At 35.3% G+C, this 23,543-nt stretch overlaps 2 protein-coding genes and 1 long non-coding RNA gene across 4 annotated transcripts; 2 read left to right on the forward strand and 1 right to left on the reverse strand.

Moving 5' to 3' along the window:
* Window positions 1-10,826: 10,826 nt before the first annotated feature.
* LOC149986294 (uncharacterized) lies at window positions 10,827-11,486 on the reverse strand. Its single transcript, XR_016500974.1, has 2 exons — window positions 11,383-11,486; window positions 10,827-11,053 (listed from the first exon to the last, which is right to left on the reverse strand). It is a non-coding gene; the product is annotated as an uncharacterized LOC149986294 (long non-coding RNA).
* Window positions 11,487-11,916: 430 nt separating this feature from the next.
* LOC112277294 (transcription factor SCREAM2) lies at window positions 11,917-13,421 on the forward strand. Of its 2 annotated transcripts, none has more exons than XM_090247661.1 (3): window positions 11,917-12,204; window positions 12,432-12,641; window positions 12,943-13,421. In XM_090247661.1, the coding sequence occupies exons 1-3, from the start codon at window positions 11,917-11,919 to the stop codon at window positions 13,114-13,116; spliced, it is 672 nt and encodes a 223-aa protein (XP_090103787.1). In that variant the 3' UTR covers window positions 13,117-13,421. The 2 variants fall into 2 exon arrangements, with proteins under 2 accessions (XP_090103787.1, XP_024365200.1); XM_024509432.3 differs by having other exon boundaries at window positions 11,917-12,195.
* A 3,782-nt stretch (window positions 13,422-17,203) lies between these two features.
* Window positions 17,204-20,039, forward strand: LOC112277212 (soluble inorganic pyrophosphatase 6, chloroplastic). Its single transcript, XM_024509289.3, has 7 exons — window positions 17,204-17,407; window positions 17,525-17,818; window positions 18,153-18,316; window positions 18,555-18,655; window positions 18,939-19,120; window positions 19,450-19,548; window positions 19,775-20,039. The coding sequence occupies exons 2-7, from the start codon at window positions 17,531-17,533 to the stop codon at window positions 19,835-19,837; spliced, it is 897 nt and encodes a 298-aa protein (XP_024365057.1). The 5' UTR covers window positions 17,204-17,407; window positions 17,525-17,530; the 3' UTR covers window positions 19,838-20,039.
* Window positions 20,040-23,543: the final 3,504 nt, after the last annotated feature.

Here is a 23,543-nt window from a genome sequence, read left to right on the forward strand (position 1 = left end):
CATCAGGAGTTGTTCCTACCTCTAGCAAAATCACCAAACATTGGGAGTCCCTTCCCAAATCATGATACCAAACGCGTTGTATCTCGCCATCTATTCAAAGAAGAACATGTCGTTCTTGAAGATCTTCATCTCAATTGCGTCATCTTAAAGGTTGTGACAATCGTAATGTCTCGTCCGGTAGGTCAGCAAATGAAGGCTCTTGAGTCGAATCCGCTAGTTGTTGGTTCTCCATTTTCTAAGCGTCACTACTACAAAGAGGCTACGAACAAGAATTGAAAGTAGAATGTTATCTTGTTTAGATGTTGTTTCTTTTATAAAGAAAGTTTTCATCTTGATTTTGATGGATGTCATCGATGAAAAGCCTCGACCGCCTTTGCTGCATTTCGAAGATTCTTTATTAGCTCCTATGTGCATTAACTAATATCATATCCGTGCCAATGGACAAGATATTCTAATTTATTTTGGCGCCGCCTCGAATCTAAGACTTCTTCTACTTCAAACTCTTCATTATTGTCCACTTCTATAGGAGGAAGTGGAGTTTGTCGTCTTCTTGGTATGTCCACTGTCTTGTATGGTTTAAGAAGAGACACGTGGAATACTGGATGGATTTTCATTGATTCCGGTAGATGTAAACGATATGCAACTGGATTGATTTGTGCAGAAATAGAAAATAGTCCCAGTCTTCGATAGTCCAACTTGTCACAAGAATGAGTGGTCTTGATATTGCGACGAAGTAGCCATACCTTATCACCCAAGACAAATGATGGTTGTTTCTTTTGATAGACATCCGCATTGACATTTTGTTGTTCTTGAGCTTCTTTTAACTACGCCTTCATCGTTGCATGTAGCTCTGATAAATGAATTGCCAAATCTTTCACAGCAGGATTATCAACTTTTGAAAAGTCAAAAGTATCAAGTCGTGGATGATAACCATAATTAGCAAAGAAAGGTGTTTATTTTATAGAAGAATGTACCGTGTTATTGTAAGCAAACTCTGCCAATGGCAAAAGAGTTGTCCAATCATCTTGTTGGTAATTAATGGTACATCTTAAATATTGCTCTAAAACTTAATTAACACGCTCCGTTTATCCATCAGTTTGAGGATGGAATGTCGAAGATAGTTTTATATCTACTTTAAGAATCTTGAAAAGAATCCACCAAAATCTTGATACAAATTGAGTTCCCCTATCTGATATAATATCCTTGGATAATCCATGATAGCGATAGATATTATCAAGAAAGAACTTAGCTGTTTCTTCACCTGTGATAGATTTTGTACATGGTATAAAATGTGTCATTTTAGGAAAACAATCTACTATCATGAATATAGAGTCATAAGAACCTGAGATTGGAAGATCCGTGATGAAGTCCATAGAAACAGAAGACCATGGTTGTTCTAGAATGGATAATGGCTGAAAAAGTCCAAAAGGTCGATGACGAGGAGTTTTTAATCTTGAGCAAATATCATATGATTGTACAAAATCTTTGATTGCCTTCCACATTTGAGGCCACCAAAAATCCCTAAATATCAGCTCCAAAGTCTTATTACATCCAAAATGTCCTGCGGCTGGGAAGTCGTGACAAGCTTGAAGAACACGTAAATATGCTTCTCCTTCTGAGACATATAGGCGTCCTTCGAAATAGAGTAGGTTGTTCTTGAATTCAAATTTAGAAGGATCATGAGATTTAGAAGAATTATTCTTGATATCATGAACAAGAGGGTCTGAAGACATACTTAACTAGACTTGCTTAAGAAAAGTTAAATCAACAGTCAATGTTGATTTTATTGTTCGAAGATGAAATTGCTCCAGCTTCAAGAGAACCGTTCTTTGTTGCTCAAAAGCTGCATCTCCTTCTTTTGGTACAAGATAAGAACGTCTAGACAAGGCATTGGACAAACCTTGTTGTTTTCCTGGCCCATAAGTAATGATGAACTCGAATCTTGATAAATACATGCTCCAACGAGCTTGGTGATGATTTAATATGCATGCTGACATAAAATATTCGAGGTTCTTGTAATCCGTATACACGGTGACTGGACTAGAAGTGCCTTCTAGATAATGATGACATTCTTGAAAAGAATCCACAATTGGAAGAAGTTCTTTGTCATAGATCTCATAATTGATTTCTGCTGCTGAGAATTTTCTTGAATGAAAGGCTACTGGATGAAGTTTGTCATCTATTTCCATTTGTGATAAAACCGCAGCCATAGTAAAGTTCGATGCATCTGTTTCCTTAAAGAAAGCTTTGGAAAAATCAACACGATACAAGATTGGTGCAGAAACAAACGCTGTCTTCAAAGATTCAAAAGCAACTTCTGCTTCTTGATTCCATTGGAGTTTGTCTTTACAAGTCAAACGTGTAAGTGGAGCTGCAACTTGAGAGAAGTCTTTGATGAAGATCCGATAGTAGTTAGCAAATCTTAAAAAATATTGGACATCTCTTACCGTTTTTGGGATCTTCTAGTCTATAATAGTTTGAACTTTCTTAGGATCCATCATAAGTCCATCATTTGAAATGATGTAACCTAAGAAATCGACTTGAGTAGTGTTGAATACATATTTTCTATCTTGGCATAGAGTTCTACATCTCTTAATTTTTGTAACACATGATGAATATGAAGTTCATGTTCTTCTGGATTCTTAGAATAGATCAAGATGTCGTCTAGATAACAAACCACAAAATCATCCAAAAACTCTCGAAAAACATCATTCATTAGATGTTGAAAAGCTGCTGGTGCATTTGTAAGTCCAAAAGATATGACGTTGTATTTAAAATGTCCATACTTAGTTCAAAACGTAGTCTTCCATTCATCTCCTTCTTTGATGCGTACTAGATTGTATGCTCCTCGAAGATCTATTTTTGTATAGATTTTAGCTTCATTCAGCTGATCAAGAAGTCCGGATATTAAAGGTAGTGGATACCTGTTCTTGATGGTAATCTTGTTGAGTCCTCGATAATCAACACACATCCGCAATGATCCATCTTTTTTCTTCACAAATAGAATTGGAGCTCCTGCCGGAGATTTAGAATGGCGTATGAAATTCTTGGCTAGATTTTCTTCAATATACTTCTTGAGTTCACCCAACTCATTTTGTGATAAACTGTAGATTGGTCCGAATGGCGGTTGTGCTCCTTCTTGAAGGTCAATTGAGCAATCATAGGGACAATGTTTCGAGAGTGTATCCGCATTCTTTTTTTCAAATACATCTTGAAATTCTTGATATTGGCTTAGAATGCCACTTGAAGTCTTTTGACCAGTAGAAACGGGTGTAGTATAAATAATATATGGTGATTCTTTCATAGCAGCATGCAAGAAAGCTTTTACACCTATAAATACGGATTTAATTGAACTGGACTCATGACTCTCTACTTGATTAACTACACTGTTAATTATACATTTAAAGAAAGTAAGAGTTCGGGAAATCCAGTCTATTTGAGGGTTGTATTTTTTTAACCATGATAAACCTAAAATGACTGGATTAGAGAGAGATCTAATGATATAAAATACTACAAAACTATTATGACCATTGATTATTACTTCTATAAGAAGGGTTTCATGAGTAATATTTCCAGAAGACAATGGACGACTATCTATGACTTCTACATGAACAGGTTTAGTTTTCTTTACTAAAGATATGCTATGTCTTTTAGTAAATTCTTCATCTATAAAACACGCTGAGGCTCCTGAATCTAACAAGGCAGAGACTTTGTAATGTTTAGGTCCTAAAATAACATTTAATGTAAAACAAGGAGAGGGCTCTGAGGAAAGAATAGGACCTTTACTAGATGTTGTGCAAGGTTCCAATCGCACGGTCCCTATTGTAGCTGGACAAACTCGTTTTCCAACATATTATCTTCTTTCATAGCCATACTCCTCATTTTGAGATTGCGTCATTTCTTTGGACAATATTGAGCAGTGTGCTTTGGTTTTCCACAATATAAACATAATCCTTCTTGACAACGACGAGTCTTTTCTTGCTCAATAAGAAGTTTGAAATGTACTGCATCAATTTGTATATTCTCTACTTTCGAATGTATGTGTTGAAGAGGTGTTGGTGTTGCCATTGAATTATAGTAACGTTGAGGTCCACTTGTACGGTTCTCAGATCGGAATTCAAAAAGGCGATTGTCGCACTTCACAGTAAAGTCAATTGCTTGACTCAATGTTTGAGGATCAGGTAATTTGAGCATTAATTTTTTTACGTCATATTGTAATCTGTAGAAAAATTGACTAATAAGTGCAGTATCATCCCACTTAATATCAGTTGCAAGTTGTCAAAATTGTGAAGCATATAACGTTATTGATCGATTGTCTTATCGTAAAATATGGATCTTATTGATTGCAACACGAATTGCATCATGTTCTCCATACATGGATCAAAACTCCACCAAAAAAGCCTCTAGATTATCTAATATTGGATCTCGTCGTTCAAGAAAAGATGAAAACTATGATAGTGCTGAACCTGAAAGAAGCATACCAATGAATGTAACTTGTGATCTTGGAGTTGGATAGCTTTGGGGTTGAAGTTCAATCTTAAGTTACACTTGATTGATAAATCCTCGAAACTTAGATCTAGTGTCAAAAAACTTCTTGGGTAGGACAATTCTTGGTTCTCTAATATTTGAAGGGCGTTCCACCATAGGAGAAAAGTCATGGTTTGGTGCAGATGTTGAAGAAACTCCAACCATTTCTATATCTTCACTTCCTGCCAATCTTGTTGCTTCTTGTGGTGGTAAATTGAATTGATGCATTGCAAGCATTAATTCCCTCAATTGCTCTTGCATTTGTGCCATTGCACTCTTTATTTCAAGAAGTTCTGCCATGATAACACTTAGAAGAGAGAAGATGTCTAATATTGCTCAAGACAAATAGAAGAGAGGACTTGAGAATAAAGAAAATACTAAAGACAATATCAGTTTAGAAGAGGGTAATCCGCAACTTCTAATATGCTTATATCTTATCAAGAAAAAGGAGTAATCCACTCTTAATCAAGATTAGACAAAGCTCTGATATTGTAGGTGTACCCTTGTCAATCTGTCAAGGACAAGAACTCGATGAAAAAACAATTCAAACAAGTGAGTCTTCATTCAAAGAGAGGTAACAAAATATATATAAATAAGTATATATATTGAAAGAGAAACTAGAATGGCTATTGCCAAAAGACAAGAAAACTAGAGACCCTTAAAACTAGACTAGAAGCAAGAAAGGAGTTGAAAAGAGTGAAGAAGCCTTCACTCTTGTCTCTATATATACTATCTAACTAGGGGCTACGTGGCACCGTTCTATAGGACCTCCAATATGTGTTGACTTTATAGGACACATGCCTTGACTTACAAGGCAAGTTCTTCTACGTGTGGGCCATATAGTTAGCTTGATCTTCAAGCTAACAACATATGTGGCACATGGCTAACTTGTTGACCACGTTTCTAATCCAAAAAGTCAATTAAAGATACCTATGAAGTCAAAGCAGCATCTATGAAGCTTCTAGAAAGCTTTTATATTAAATACTATAGAATTAACTTACTGTTATCTACTTTTACTTACTTCTTCCTATTTGTATATGTAATTACTAGCTTACATGATTATGTCCGTGACATCTTTTAGGAGGTCGTTATACTTAAGAGAGGATGTAAAAAGCAATAGGTTTCAAATCTTTTAATTGACTTAAATCTATAAGCTTCTCAATTTTTACAAATCAAAGGATTCAAAACTTATTACCTCTACTTAAAGACATGCTTAGGTACAATATGCAAGTTTTCTTACCAAAAAAAGTTTAATCCTTGCTTCTATCCATAAAATATAAAGTTGATTGATTCTTTTTTTTATCAATTTTTTACATTAATTTTAATTCAATTATAGCTTATGTTAATTACTCATATAAAATTAATATTTTCTATAATCCTATTTATGCTAAGTATAATATTATAATAAATTTTTAGCTCTAAAATCAACAAACCACTTGAAAAAATATTTCTATATCTTTATAATATTTTTTTATGATTTATTTATTTTTAATTAAAAAATAATAGAATAATTACCCATTAATATGTAAAAGTTCTTTATTTAATTTTAATATTTTAGTATATTTTAATATATTTTTTTATTTCTAATAATTTGAAAAATTACAAATCATGTTTCTTCATATATTAAAATTGTGATAGGATTTTTTACATTAAAAAAAACTTATTTAGATTTATTATTTTCTTTATAGTCTGAGTTATGTAGCATGGTACTATAGAAAGTGTTCTTATAGAGAAATATTTTTAAGAAAATAATAAATTTTTAATCTCACAATAGTAGAATAATAAACAATATTATCACCACTTTTTGTCATTAGGCAAGGCAAGGCCATGTGGTCTCTACAATGGAAATGATTAAGTAAGATTGTAGAGCCATTGCAAGGATGATTTTGATTCTATTTTCAATGTGCCACCTTTGACAATTAATAACCAATGATAATTAATACTTTGTCCTTGCAAAAAATGATATTAATTTTAAAAAGTATATTTTTCATTCAAAAATAAAACTAAAGATTTACGCAACTGAAATAATAAAAAAGTAAAATATCAAAAGAAGTTGCTTAAAAGTCTTTAAATAGCTTCTGCACAAACTAGAATCCAAAAAAATTAGAATGTTATTTATACATTTAAAGCTTCTAAATTAGCCGAGCTCATCCTTTCATATTTTAAACAGAAAAATATGTTAATATCAAATAATAATTATGCATCATAATGAGTATTAAAAAGTTTTAAAGACTTTACATGATCTTCAAATATTTTAATTTATTTTAATGTAAGTATAATAATTCCAATTAACATTTTTTTCAATAATTTATTTTTCGTATTTCTCAAGGAGTCTCATTGGCTCTTTTACCATTCAATTAAAGATCTATATTATTCAAAACTATTCGAATGCTTAAATTAACACTTCAAAATGCAATGGATTCCCAAATATTTAAACCAAATGATTTAAGCAAATAAAATTTTTTAAGTTAAAAAAAATATTTTGAAAAAAATGAGGCAATAAAAATCTACATTAGACACATGTTAGTTTTAATGTGTACCATTTTATTATATAACACTTATTTTTGATTGTCAAACAAGTTTGCAATTACTTTTTAGCACTTGCAATTTATATATACATATATATATATATATATATAGAAGGGTCCATAAGATCACAACTTAATTACAGAACTTATGATAATGTAATTTACTCAAAAAATAATAATAATCAACTACTTCAAGAGAGATATATTTAATTTTATGTCTTTTTACTATCACTTTCATATGTTACATCATAGCCACTCATTTTTTTAATTGCAATGGAACTTAGTCATGAATTGGCACTATTGCATGCCTCAAATGTTTTTCAATACACAACTAAATTCTTCAAAATATTTAGGATTTAATAAAACAAACCACTTCATCAACTTTTCCCATGATTTTTTAACAAAATACTACAGTTAAGTACAACCTTAACATACAACAGATTTATAGTAACTTTGTATAAATCTGGGTGGTTGTCAGACTACAAATAAATACTTACAGAAAAACCAAAAATCAATATATAAGTGAAAAAATTTAAATGCCAAACTACTCAACATATATGTATACATATGGCAAAACTTCGACATGACCAAGTCCACTTGTTAGCCAAATTTTGCTTTTTCTACTACACCAATGAAAATAACAGCTTATATACACAAGAAAGATCTCCAAAACAGGAAAGTAAATATTAATTAAGATGCACATTAAGATCACAAAGAAATGTATGAGAACTGCCACTAAAAACAAGAAATTAACTGAAGTTTAATTAATAAGAAACTAATGTACAAATACGATTTCCGTACTCTACGACATACTCTACAAGGATGTAGAGGAACCGTGACGCAGACGAGGTCCCCTGCCGGGGGGACTGGAGACCGTGGTGCAGAAGCGCCAGCGACAGGGGACCCACCACCGAAGGGCATGTTTGAGCAGGATGCTTTCGCGAACTAATGTAGTTGTTGCTTGTTTTTGGTGGTGTTGTCATTGCCGATATGTCCAGCAGAGGTGACGGGCATCAGCATGTCCCCTGCCGCTGTGGCAGTGCAGTGTCCATGATCCCCCATAGACCAAGCGGACAAGCTATGAAGTGTGCACAGGATCATCTTATCATTTGTCACCCCTCGTCATGAGGGGCTTGGAGTATTTTGGAGGCAGTACGTCTGTTCGCTAGGTTACACGTCACGCTCATGCATTCAACTCTGGCCATTAGGACGTGCGTAACCATCAAACGACGTCCCAGCAATGGTGATAGAATCCGTCGCGGCGTGTGCCCATACACATACGCACACAAATTCCGTTACGATGGCACTTTCATTGTGGGATGATTTTTTTTCCACAACATAAAATTCTGGGTGGTTGTCAGACTTTGTTTTTGTCGATTTGCGTAAATGTGAGGATGAATTTTGTTCTGGACAGCGTTGGTGCTGGTTGAGCTCCTAATTCGAGCAGGGCTCTGAATGTGGGTGTGAATCGACCGTGGTGGAGTGATTGGGCACACCTGCGATTTGGTCTGCCAGCGTAATGTAATGGCTCACCCACACTCGTCATGAACTTTACCAAGTGTGGCCGGTACAAGTCAGTGCAGTACCAACATATTAAACCTTCTAAACACCTTGCGTTTGTACAATTATGATGTAGGCTGTCATGGCTCGGAATCAAACAGCTCTGGAGGTACACAACGCCAGTCTTCCACTCTGGCAAGCGCTATTCATTGCATTTTTGTTTTTGAAGATTCTTTTTCAGCAATTGCTTGCAGTTTATACCTTAAAGGGTTGCGACGACTGGGTAGATTGAGTTGAAATGGTGAAATAAATACCAAGTAACCATATCAAGTTAATGTAGCATCGGATAAGACTTTACATCGACAAACAGAGGACCAATTCCTAGTTCCTTTACGACAGGGTGCCGAGCTTATTATCAAATAAAACGCGAAAGAGAATATGTTTGGCTTAAGATGCCACATTGGGCGAGGTGCGAGGTGATTTCATAATCCCACGGGTGCTTTCGCGAGCAGAGCATGGCGAATGCTGTCTCCTAGGTGCGGCAAACGATGAGCCAACCTTATTCTCCGACGCTACGTGATTCAGCATTTCAACTCATGCTCACCAAAACATATTTTGCAAGTTAATCGGGCTGTGAGCATGAAAAATTTATTCAAGAGTTTGTTTACTCATTCCAGTGGTAGTGAATTGAAACTGCTCTAGGATTGGAAACTTGACTTTTCAGTTCAGGATGCGACGGGGTCAGCGCGCAGCACAAGGAGACGGGGATGTCGAAAGAATCGGGGGAAAAAAGAAACAGAGTGGGCTGTTATTCTCATTTTTCTTTTTTATCTTGCTCCTTGAGACTTCAGGAACATGACGATGGACACTGCATAGACGACGGAAAACGTCAATTAATCTCCACCAAACATCACCAGCAGCTGCAATCGCATTCAGCAACTCGTAAAATCGTAGGAACAGAACAGGGAGGAACAGCGGCTGCTGCTTTCGCCCACTAAACATGCTCACAAGGAAGCGTAGCACTCATCACACAAACTACATGTACCCCGAGGGACCATCCCGTAGGATCTTACTACGTTCTCCTAAGACATCAAACAACTCCCGTCGTCTGCCTCCATCATTTCCGATGATATCTGGCCAACTAACCCTTCGTGCAATCCAGCCTGCCAGCCTGAGCTCGTGAAGCTGTCTTCTATTGAGTATTCGGTTATTCTTGTGGCATCCGATTTGCATTTAATGCGACCGAAATTGGGTTTCCAGGGCTAGAGGGTGCTAGCTGCTGGAGATAGCCATGGTTGCATAACTGCGTGAGCTGTTTACGGGAGATAATCTGTGTCGTACTTCTGTGCTTGCGGTATCTTCTCTGGATGTAGTCGCAGCAGGTACAGCGAAGCCATGTTTACGGGTCTGACTTGTGTAAAGAATTATTAAGGCTATTATCATTAGTAGTGCTCCGGTTATGATCCATAGTTCCATTTTATTGCTTGTGCTGCTGGGAAATTTACAATGTTTCCTTGCGTGAAGAAATAGATTCCGAGAAGAAAATTGAGCAAAAACGGCTGAGTTTCCTCAATTTCTTGGTATAAATTTACGGATAGCTCACTGCCCTTACTTGATTATTACCTCCGATCTCACCTAAGTTACAATAATTTATATAATCGCACTCGCATTCATGCCTGGAACTTTGGTTAGGAATCCTACATTTGGGTATTCCACTCCGCTGTAGGCTGCTTCGCCTGTTGATTGTGAAGAAAACTTGTCGAAGGCCGTGGTTGGCGATGACCTCCAGCATGGTTGGATCGTCTATGAGTCAGTTGATCAGTCGCTGCCGATTGATATCTTCGTGGTATGATTTTCATGTATTGTACCAAAAGCGGCGTCACTAATGGGTCGTTGAACTTCATTATCTGAGTTAGGACGATGATCGGATAGTATTCGGGAGGTGCTGTTGTAGGAGTTAAACAAACGGAGGCAGTTCGATGCCTGTGACATCGCTTTCAGTGTCATAATTGATGATGGAAATTTCTTCCTCACAAACGAGTCAGGACAATGCGAAAATTGTATATGACAGCGATGCCTCTCCCTTCGTTATTACAAGACAAGTTTCCCTGAGTTGTTTTATTATCAGATATAGCACTGCAGTCGAGTTGTAGAATAAAGCTCAATACCACTGGTAGAGTCGTTTGTGACTATGTTGCCATTCTAAGAGGCTTATTTGATTTGTTCAGTGGAGTTCTTTTTTTCTTTTTTCTTTTTGCCTCCGAAGCCATCTTTGCAAGCTGTGGTCGGTACTGGAGCTGAGTTCTATTTGGAACGGAGGACTGGTCGGCAAGAGGGGACAACTTGCCGTCGGAGCTTGTGCGCCAACCACGAACCTTGAACCTGGTTTTGTCTCTGGGAATTTTAAGAGAACTCTTCCAAAAACATAGCATCGACTTGACAAACTTTATTGAAAGGTAGTAAAGCACTTAACATTTGAGATTGGAGAACGCATATTTCTGCACATGTTTTTAAATTTATTTATCAGTTTCTGAGTCCTGGTATATTCTGAGCTATCGCGAGAAGACATGGCTGTTTAATCTTGAATGAAGCATGAAAGAGTTTGTTCTCGACAAGTTCTTGTGCTACTTTATGAGGTAGATTTCGCTGCTGGAATGTATTCTATAAAATGAACAGATACTTCAGAAGGTGCTGATGCTAGCCTCTGATCATTTCTCTAAAACAGATCGCCTAAGCCTGCGATATCTCCTCATCACAGAAAAATGTACAACTGAACAGTTTGCAATGAGATTTTGAATTATCTGCTGGTTGTGTAGGGACGACTCACCTCTTCAAATCCATGACTTCATTCTTTTGAAATCTTCCTCACAAAATTTCCTCCTCCATCAAGTCCTTGAGAAGCAATAAAGAAGCTCGGTGCTGGCTTCTCAGTACCGTTACCTAAGTAATGTTACATTTTTCTCAGTAAGCTCTAGTCGATCTTTCGAGCTGGACGATGACATACGGCATAGCACGTTAGAAGTGGTCCACACAGATGGTAAACAATGTAATATCTGTTTGGTAACTCCCGTCTCCATCGTTTGGCAAAATTGGAATTCAACACGTACAAGTTTACCACTCTAGGCCTTTTATTCCTGCAGGTTATCATGTTTCTTAGTAACAGATCAGGTACTTTGCGGCTACTCCTATGACCATTCATTTTTCTTTTTTTCTTTTTTTCGTTTATATCGGAACAAACAGCATTGAATTCTATTGCTAGAAAGGAACCGCGACATCCACAGCGCCTCAGACCCCTGTTAAATAGTGATATACCAAGGGATACCGGGGTTGGAAGGCCATTCACGGAGCTGTTTATTCAACAATGGCTCATGGAAACGGAAGCTCTTCCCACAACTCTGGCGAAGGTGCTGAACAACACACTCGTGAAATAGACGAAGAATACTTCTCAGAGCTGGACTCAGCAGATTCTGAAAACGATGAAGTGCCAAAGGCGTTTGAAACTAACATCCCACGTGGATCGGGGAAGCGAACATATGGCGTGATCGTTAACGATCTGCACGCAGAGCGCCGGCTTAAGAACGCCAAGCTCGACGAGCAGCTGAGTTTCTTACGGTCGATCTTACCAGGCACTACTCCAGGGGTATGCTCAGTTACGAAAACTTCCACTGACCATTCGAACTGAACAATGGAGTAACAGCAGCCTTGTCACTCTCAATTTTACCTACAATTAGAGTTTCGACTTCTGAGAAGAACACTTGTGTCGAATTCTTATAATGTACTCATCGCCCACTTTTTCATGATTGGCAGTGTTTACGAGATATTCTCCTTCACGATCATGCACGGTTCTGAGTTTTGTAAATTCCGATAATTTTACAGGAAGAGAAGGCATCTATTTTGATGGACGCATACCAGTACATTATGAAACTTCAAAAATGTGTGGATGAACTCAACACCGAACTTATTCCGTTGAGCACAGCATCTGCCAACATGAGTGCTGGCAACCTTATTGTGGGGTCACTCCAGGAGGCACCGGATACACAATCAACGAGATCGGCTTCTGTCTGTGTTTCGTACCAGCATCCAATGGTACGTTTCGCACTCGAAATTCTGATGCAGCACTCATTTTAAGCATGCCTTGATTAATTTCAGCAACCTACAATACATTGCGCGGTCTGATTCTCAGTCACTTCGATTGAAGTTTGTTCGAGATGCTGCAAGTGAATAATTGACGAAGTTAGATGTCCAACGCAATTCGGGTACCCTACGTAGAGATCATGCACCATTTGACTTGATGATGATTACAGACCTACCCCAAAGATTTCATCCACAGTCGGCATTTACTAGCAATATAGGGATTGACGTATTTTGATAATCGATCTTGTAACAGGTGGAAGTGAAACGAGAGGAAGGGAAATTAGAAGTACATATAGCGTGCATGAATCGGCCGGGCCTCCTAGTTGACATCATGGGCGCTCTAGACTCAAGGAGAATAACTGTAGTGCACGCTAATATTGCGTGTCGCGAAAACGCTCAACTGGAAGCCTTGAGATTAGAGGTATAAACTAAAACAATTTCGGAGCTGGCGCAAATCTGGGCCAGATGGAATGCATCTTGATGAGGAAAAATACATTCGAACTTTCATCTCGAAACATAAATCACAACTCAGTTCAGCTATTTTTCAGGGTCAATCTCATTAGTAGCGACACATAAGGTTCGAAGTCAACGTGTATGAAGTGTGCTGGGTTTGTTTTTGAAATAGTCGAATCTGCATGCTAGCCTTATTGAAATATGAGCATGATGACAGCATCTGCTATTGCTTATCCAGAAACTATTGATAACGGCAGAAAGAAACCTTTGATGCTTCAATCTGGCCCAGAGCCACTGCAAACGGAAGAAGAAGATCAGTTGTTCAAAGATATTATCGTCCGTGCCATTCTTGACGAAACGTCTGTGAACAATTCTCAATGATTTGGTCGTGTGAAACCTAACATTGGGGTTAAGTTTCCAGCATCAAAGCCTCATGAAACTCCACTTAAAGAAGAGTTACGTATCCGCATCTGCACCTTTTCAACAATAAGCCGCTTGATTACGTGCTTATTAAGGTTAGAAGGCGGCTAACTCTGAGTTCTTGAACATGTTATGGCTTTCAATCCACTCGGGTGAGTAGAATGTCAACAAACGATCTAAAAACTACTGCTTGAACCACTCCAAATGTAACGACTGGTGAGTCCTCATTTGTGTTATGCGATGCAAAATGACACCATCATCTTATGAACAGACCTCTAGTTCTGAGCAATTGAAGCATGAAAATTACAACCGTTCGTTTCTAGTGCAATTAGTGCAAGTAGAGTTTTGAGCTGCACACGTTTCTGAGGAAAGAAGAGTCATGAACATTCAATTGTTAGACTTGTTTAGCTTGGAAACAAAACTCAGTCCATGAAGGAGTTGGAATATTAGGCTGTTTCTTGCCACACTTGTTTTAATTCTCTTGTGAAGAGGAAGCACAACTAGTGTCCCCTTACACTATGTTAATTCAAATACTCTTGTCTGCATCGAAGAAAGTATAAAAGGATTCATAACACATGAAATACGTTTCCAATGTTTGTCTTACATTTGTTGATTAGAATGAACACATTACTCAAATAAATTGAACCGTGTTTCTCTTGAAGAAATATAAGTTCCACATATGCAGATTGCATTAAGCAATATAGTGGACAAAAATTTAACAGATACAACAGATTATTATTATTATTATTATATTTACAAACTGTTCATTTGGAGGTTAAGAATTTTAGCTCATCTGCATCTAAATCGTGGACACTAGTTGTTCATCTGATTAGACAATAATATTTTTTTGAAAATTACATTTATTTATTGACTAATAAGATTAAGCACAACTAGTGTCCACAATTTTTTTGTTCATCTGCATCTAAATTGTGGATACTAGTTATTCTGGAAGATTGAATACTATTACAATAATTAAAAGTAGAAAAGAGCTTCCAGTCTGCTTCAAAGAAGCTACCCACTAGATTTTCAAGTGAATTTGGGAAAGATATATAACTATGATGAATGATTGTATACAACAATATTTTACAATAACAAGATGTGATATTCTAGCTTAATAATTCACTAAACGAAGTCCACACATCCTGGGATTATATTCAAGGAGTAAACCTTATCACACTCCATCAATTGGGTGGTTCATGAACTAATTTGAAGTTCTTAACTGATTGATGTCTTCAGAAAATCATAGTGGAAAACACTTTGCAATATCAAATCATTGAGAGAATCGTCAAATATTCTATTGTACTCGAAGTTATGACAACAATTGCATTGGTGTAATGACTGTAGTACAGATGAAGTTGACATAACAGTACAAAGAATATAATCCAATAATCTAGTGTTCTTCCATCTCACTTTACCTACCTACCAAACAAGATTCATTTTTTCAACTCAAAAGTACAAGTTTTAACATTTCAAACTGCACTTATTTTTTTTTTTTCAATTTTCGTGATTTAATCAATAATGACAATTGCTAGACATTCGAAATTGTATTTTGAAACTTGAACGAAATTGAAGATTATGTCAGAAATCAAAGACTGAATTACTGAGATCACACTGAAAATGAGACTAACATTATGCTTTGATTATTCAATTTCTTGCAAAAACTGTTTTGGATGTTTTTTAGAAGAGAAAATTAATTAACACAGTGTAAATATGATTTCAAAAACTAATCAAAGATGACCAATTTTTTTATGACCAATAATTTCTTTATGGAAAAAATGTTGGATTATCATTAGTTTTACTTTAATCAATGTTCTTTGTTACAAATAAACAGAAAATGCATGTATTAGTATAAGCAAATTTGCATATATACATATATATATATATATAGATATATATGTGTAATGTGAAAAATTCTATTCTTGATTTTTAATTGTTTTAAATGACTTTGTTACAAAAGAAAAGTTAAAATTTAAACATAACATATCATAATTTACAATAAATTCCACATATAAAAAATTATTGCAATACTCATATGTGTATGGACAAATTATTATTATAAATTCAGTTATCCCAAATTAGTTAAAAATACCAACACACTACTGCAAGATTATAATCTGTATTGAAACAATTTCCAATAAATTGGTTCATATTCATGACTCAATCGATCCATTGGCAATGTAGAATAAACCAGACTAATTGCAATGCAAATAATAAATAAAATGTTCAAATGCATAAATTCAAGTATATATTTTATTTTTTTAAATTGATTATAATTAATTAATTTTCATTTTATGTTGTGTGTATTTATTTGTATACATATTATAGTCATGATTGCAACAGTGATTATTCTTCTTATGATTTTAATGGTTTTTGTAACATGTAGATGTAAATTGTGTTCTTTGATTGGATTTTTTTAATGATACAAATACAGATTAATGATTTTATGTTTTATTTGTAAATATACACATTTTAGTAATATTTTGCATAAAGTAAAACAAAAAGTTTAAAACTTCAATTTTTCTTAACATAAAATATGAAATGTTTTTATTAATAGTAACAATAAATATATATATTCATCATAAAAATGTAAATTTGTAGCAACAAGGGATTTTTTTAATTTAAAGGCATTCTAAAAGAATTATTAATATAATAATTTTTATATGCCTATCACAACATATTAAATAAGATATATATATATATATATAGAAATGCACACACACATATATACAGACAAATGAAAACTTATAATTACTCTAAATGTATTCTGTTAGATAAGTTAAATTATAAAATCAAATTTTAGTCATACATAAAAATTGTAGAACAAAACATTACATTAATTTTATTGCCCATACAGTCAAATTTATTTATTTATTTATATAATCTGTTTATGAGTACAATATAATAAATATTTGTAGATGTGCACTAAAAAATATTAAAAAAATAAAAAATTTGATACTTAGTCATGTTGCGGATTCCACCATTTGTCAAAGGATTTACTAAATCAGAAGATATTCCATAAATAAATCATAAGACATTAAAAAAAAAGAAAACCATGAATGATTTACTAAATTATAAGATATTCCATCATTTGTCAAAGGATATACATACTTTGGAAATAAAATTCTCAAAATTTTCATTTTTAATGTATTATTCATTAGTTCTAAATTAAGTAATTACCCAATTTTTTACTAAATGGACCCACTCATCCTAACCATCATAAAAAAATAGTAAATAATTTTTAGATTCATTTCTCCACTATTGGATCTATAACCAATAAAAACCAACCACATTCATCATGATTACCATATTCTTTATCAAGTGTGGGTTAATTTAATAAAATCATGGTTCTATTTAACACTCCCCTAAAAAAAGAAAAAAGAAACTCTTACACTTAGACCCAAAGCATATTGTGAAGGCATCTACCCACTTATCATCCATCTATCACCCACAATCTATCTACCATTCATCACACCGTTGTCAATCATCATCCATCCACCACTCATCCGGAAACCATTCGTTCATCTATATCATTCATCGATTTGTAAATGGCCATCCACTACTGTATTCATCCATCTTCGGGGATGTCGGTACGTATGTCTGTTTGTCTGTCTGAGCGTCGCAAGTTTGCTAAATTTTTTCACTGGGGTTCGCGAGGAAAGAGGCCATATTGGCCTGCATCGGGGCGAAGCGGCGTGCATCGAAATCGCCCAATAATCCCCCGTTCGTTGCCAACAATATTCAGAAGCGGGAGCAGTGAAGAAAGGGTTTTACTTCTGCAGCCTGTGTGCACCTCCTAAACCTCTCCGGTGGAGCCCGCTGCTGCTTTGCTCGTCGCATCCCAGCAGGTAGGTTTGTTTTTGCCACTCGATTTCTTGTTGGGTGGCTGGGTGAGTGGTTGGTTTCGTGAAGGTGAAGCCGTCGAGGAATCATTCAATGCGCGGGGTGTGTGTGTGTGTGTGCAGGTGGCCATGGCAGTTACAGGAGCAATGGTAACACGCTGCGCATTCCTCTTGCCGCAATGTATGGGTGGCTCGACTGTCGTGAGGGGATCTGGAAGACAGACAATGGCTTTTTCATCGTCTTCGATTCCTACTCTGTCACTCAGAGCTGCCCCACTACGTCACTCATTTATGCCAAGCTCTACGAGGAATTTTCACAGCTGCAGAGTCGTGTTTTCTAAGTGTGTTACGAGGGAGGAGGGTGAGATTGATTCTGCGACTTACCGGGTCTTCCTCTCCGACGAAACTGGTCGGCCGGTGAGTATTGGGTTGCCATTTTTTTACCAACATCTGTTGCTTGTTGTTCCCGTTTTGAGAGAGGGGGTCCACTTGGCTCATCTCATCACCGATATTTATTGAGTGTGGTCTAAAAACTTGGGAAGCTCGTTAATTTACAGGAAAGCCAGGATGTGATCCGTTGATGTCGTGATACCTCACCCAATCCTTCAGGTATTGGCATTGCCTGTCCTGAATGTGATTTTGTAAGAGCCAATAGTAGTCAATCGTTTCCCCTGAAATAAGCAGTCGTAGGATAGAAATTTCACACGACGATGTAATCGATGTTAAATCAGTGGTCGTGATGGAGCTGTAGATGTCCCCATGGCACGACATCCCTCTTGATGCTGGAGATGGGCGTTTCAATTTCGTGGTGAAGGTCCCCAAGGACACTAGACGTAAGATGGAGGTTGCTACATGTGAGCCCTTCACCCCCTTCAGACAGGACATCAATGAGAACGGAGATCTTCGTTCCTTCCCGTAAGTTTCAGTGCAAACATTTTGAGTTTGAGTCTAATGTGCTCAGTGCTGTTACCTTTATGGTATGCATGCTGGTGGTTATTATCAAATCAGGAAGATACTAGGAATGGGTATTTGGTTAAAGATGTACATCTAGTGAATTTCTTCACAGTTTTGCGATAAACTCTGAACTGTCATAATTACCTAGGTCTGATTATGCTGAGTCCCTCGTGTGTTCTGTGGTTGATGGTGGCATTAGACACAACATGAACTGGAACTACGGACTTCTTCCCCAAACATGGGAGGATCCTCAAGTTTTGAACCGCGATGTGGAGAATGCTCGGGGTGACAATGATCCAGGTATGTTTACGGTTCCTGAATTGAGAGGCTTAGGCAAATGTTCCTGTGCCTAAATTGATATAAGGTGGTTTGGATCGTAGGCTCGAAGACGCATACGTTTTTCTCATAGTTGTTGGCTTAATTGATGGAATCTGATTAACAATTCAGTGGTTATATTTTCGAAGGATTGCATATTGCAGAAGCATTTTTATATACAACTAGGGGTGATGTAGCTATTGATTGTAATTTTTCTATTTGTATCTCCCAGCCTGCTGTGTGTGACGGGTGTTTTTACGTGTGGCAGTGGACGTTGTGGAGATAGGGGAGAGGCAAGCCAAGTTGGGTGAGGTACTTAAAGTGAAGGTTCTAGCAGTTTGGGCCATGATTGATGAAGGTGACCTTGACTGGAAAGTTGTGGTCATCTCCGTCGACGATCCGAAGGCTCATCTTGTCAACAATGTAGCTGATGTTGAGGAGCACTTCCCAGTGAGTCCTGAGTACCATTTTATTCAAAGAGAGTGCTCAATGGAGAATAGGACATCTTCACGTATTATGCAATTGTTTTCGTCTTTGCAGTGAGAGATTTGCCAATGACAATGCATATTACTCCCACTTCGCTTTTACGAAATCATGTTTTTGTGTAAGTTTGCTGTACATGTCACGCTGGTTTAAAGGTTCTGGTTTTGACAAGTTTTCAGGCATCAATTATACGCACAACTTTACGAATTTTTAAAGTGAGTCGTATCAAATTTGGTCAGTAAAGTCAAGTGATCAGTGCGTATTGGCTACTCATATTCTCATGCGCTTTGTTGCAGGGCACGTTGACAGCAATCAGAGATTGGTTTAGAGATTACCAGATTCCAGATGGAAAGCCTGCGAACAGATTTGGACTTGACAATAAGCCTGCTGAGAAGGTAAATGATCAGTGATGATTCTACTGAGAAATGTTTGGAAGGCTTTTTTCATTTTACTGTAGTGAACACCTATTCTTTTTGGGACCTGGTCAATGACAAGTCAACTTGACAAATCTCTAATTCCAATTCTCGTTGGCAACGTCTGAGTCTCACCAGCTCATATGCGTGCTATATGTATGCCAAGACTTAACACCCATAGCATGTATCTCTGGCCCTTCTGTCACAGGATTATGCACTTACGGTTATTTCTGAAACTCATGCCGTATGGGCCAAGTACTTTAAATGGTGAAGGGGATACAGTTTGAAGCACATCATACAGGTCAGCAGAAACTTTCTTTATTGTATTGAGGAAAGGATATCGAGAAGTGAAGTGATACACCCTTCAGGTAAAGGGTATGAGGTTGATGTATAAAAATACGAGTGTATTTTTGTAGGGCTAAAATTTAACAACGTTAAATACATATGAAATCATCTTCCATTTTTACCACCAATGATGCATGTGAATTACTTGTTTTAAGTGGGATTCAGTTTGCTGAGTTCTTATAGCTTCAGTTCATGGCCTTCAAGTGAACATAAATCAACCGGCTAACCATTGGTGTATGATTTACATGTGTACATTTGGTCTTGTTTAACCATGATAATATACCGGGCTACTACGATTATCTCTTGATTATTGGTTATAAATCGTCAACAAACAATGTGATATGGATTTTCTTAACTTGTATTATAATATCTCATTTAATTTAATAGTTAGTGAGAGTAATATGTGTTCAATTTTTTTTTTTGACATTACCTGTTTTTACAGTCATTACTTAATTGATTCCATAATCTGTGTGCAAATACATTCTGAATTTATAAGGTGTGGAAATTAAGTAGTTTTTACATTCTTTATTGTTCATGTACCTCCTAATTTTTATCGATTCTGATTGTGTTGGAATCTAAAAACTAAATTAGAACTCATCTTTGATTATGAAATTATTTATCTCAAGCATGACTATTTAATATGATTGAAACCTTATTCATTACACTGGTAATATCTTCTTATTTTATAATCAGAAGAGCAACACTCTCTAGAACCATATCTGGTTATTATCCATTCAAATGTATCACTAGTCTATTTTTGATTCGTCTATGTTATATAATTCGTAATTAACTTTTTCAGAAGTTAAAAAAACATGTTAAACATATATTTGGCATTAAAACAAGTTTGCTTACCAACAAACATTTAAAATTTATGGTGGGAGAATAAGTTTGTGTTAATGAAAATCTTAGAGCAATAAAAAGAGACAAAATTGGGATGCTAAAAGAAATGAAAAAGGAAAAAAAGAATGAAGCGTACGGAATAATCTTGTCACACATTTGATATGCACCTAAATGACCAAATTTTAGAAGAAAATACTAAACGCCAAAAAGATATTTATCACAAGAACATATTTAAAAATCACATTGTTTCAATCTAAACTTTGAAAAAAATAATATATATAAAAATAAATAAACAATAATAAGAATATATAAATGTATATATATATATATATTCATATTTACATATTTATATGTTATCATGAGAACATAGATATATACACTCAAAATAAACAAAGAAATAAATATTAAATACAATAATAAAAAATACAAATAAAATAGGATTTGTATATAATCATCAATGTATTATTATAAATATTATATATATCACATACAATATTATATATAACTATATACAAAAAAAATTGTAATGTGAATTTATGTGCTAAAACTTCCTATTTAGTTTTTATAAAATAAGCACTATCATTCACAAAAAAGAATAAATAAAACTACTTCATTTAGAATAAAAATCTGATAATAAATATACTACAAAAAGATAAGCATAACATTAGGTGCATTCTCTCAACCATTTAAAATAATGTAAAACTATTATATTTGCATAGAAAATATATAAAATGTATACACCAACACACATAACACAAAAATGTTGTACATCCAATATGAATAATACAAAAATGATACACATTCATTACAAACATTTATTCACTTATTTTGGTTAGATTAAATTTGTTCCATCAACTCATGGAAAGACTTATCCAATTTGATTTCTACAAACTAAGCATAGAAATTTTACAAATTTTGTCAAAAATGTTGGTTAAGAAATACAAGTTCAAGACCTAAAAATGACTCTCCAGCACAAATGATGAAGTAAAACAAGGAATATAGTTAAGGACTATCAAATAACATGTGTAAGTCTGTAGAGCAAAACTCGAGTGAGAGCAGCTCATATAGCAAGAACTAAATCTACCTAGTAACTTACTACTAAGAAGGAATAGTTCTTGCTAATCGTAACGGACACACATTAATAAGCTTCCCTCACAAAAAGCAACCAAGATAAAGAGAACCAAGATGGAGTAAGATACATCCACGCCCATGTTCTCGGGTGCACTACACATATAGTATCAAGGGCCAAACAGAAGGAGGGAAGGGGGGAAGGGTTTAGGGTTTAGGCTAAACCTAAACCTAAAATCTAAATGCTAAACCTAGTCATTGATACCTTTGAAGAGGGTAGGTAGCAAAAAAAAAAGAAAAAAAGAAAAAAAGAAAAATCAAACCAAGGGAAGGATTGGAGCAACCACCAATATGATGAAAATTTATAAAAACAACAGCAATAATTCAATTGAATTGATGAAGAAGCTCTAATATTGTCGATTCAAAAGTGTCCTAATTTCTTGAACAATAGTGATTAATAGAAATATGGAAGGTACTAATACCTAACGATATCACATTAAAGTAGGAAATAGACTCTTACAAGAATAGAATGAAATTGGATGAAGTTTGCCATCTTTTCCATATTGTGACAAAACTACTCCCAATGCAAAGTATGAGGCATCCGTTTCCATAAAATAAGGCTTGTTGAAATTTGGATGTATTAAAATTAAAGCTGCTGTAAAAGCATCGTTTAAGCATTGAAAAACTTTCTCTACTTAGGAGCTCCAATCTAGTTTGTCCTTGCATGTCAACCGCGTATGTGGAGCAACAATCTTGGAGTAATTTTTAACAAAAATCCTGTAGAAGTTTGCAAATCTAAGAAAACATTGGATGCCATGTACAATTTTTGGCGTTGCTCAATCGATAATTGCTTGTACTTTCTTTGGATCCATTAAAAGGCCTTTGTTGAAAATATTATATCCAACAAATTTGACCCGAGATGCATAAAATATATACTTCTTCAGTTTTGTATATAGCATAGCACTTTGTAGTTTTTTCAACATAAGACAGACATGTTTTTGTGGTCTTCTAGATTCTGGAAAAAAATAAGAATATCATTTAAATAGATCACAAGAAAGTCATTGAGATACTTGCAAAATATATCATTCATTAAGTATTGGAATATGACTAGAGCATTGATAAGTTCAAAAGGCATGACATTATATTCAAAATGTCCATACCTGGTGCAAAATGTTGTCTTCCATTTATCTCCCTCCTTAATGCATATAAAGTTATACATACCTTGTAGATCAATCTTTGTAAAGATCTTTGCTTGGCTAAGTTGATCAAAAAGTTCAGATATCAAAGGCAATAGATATCAATTCTTTACCATGATTTTATTAAGATCACAATAATCTACATACATTCATAAAGATCTATCTTTTTTCTTTACAAATAATATTGGAGCACCAAGTAGTGACTTGAAATGTCAAATAAAATTCTTAGCCAGATTTTCTTCAATAAATTCTTTTAAAGTTGCAAGCTTATTCTGGAATAAAATGTAGATGGGTCCAAACGGTGGTTGAGTACCTTCTTGAAGGTCAATCTTATAATTGTAAGAGTGATGCTTTGGTAAGATATCCACATTTTTCTTTTCAAATACATTTGTAAAATCCTTATATACCTCTAGAATTATTGTTGTAGCAACCACAAGTTTGGATTGTCGATTTCTATAGGTAACAAATGTAGTACCTTGTTTGGCCACCCTCATAAATGTTCTAGCTCTAATAAATAAATGTTGTTTA

Source organism: Physcomitrium patens, chromosome 25 (assembly GCF_059467195.1).
Source record: "Physcomitrium patens ecotype Gransden chromosome 25, ASM5946719v1, whole genome shotgun sequence".
Classification (NCBI taxonomy): domain Eukaryota; kingdom Viridiplantae; phylum Streptophyta; class Bryopsida; order Funariales; family Funariaceae; genus Physcomitrium; species Physcomitrium patens.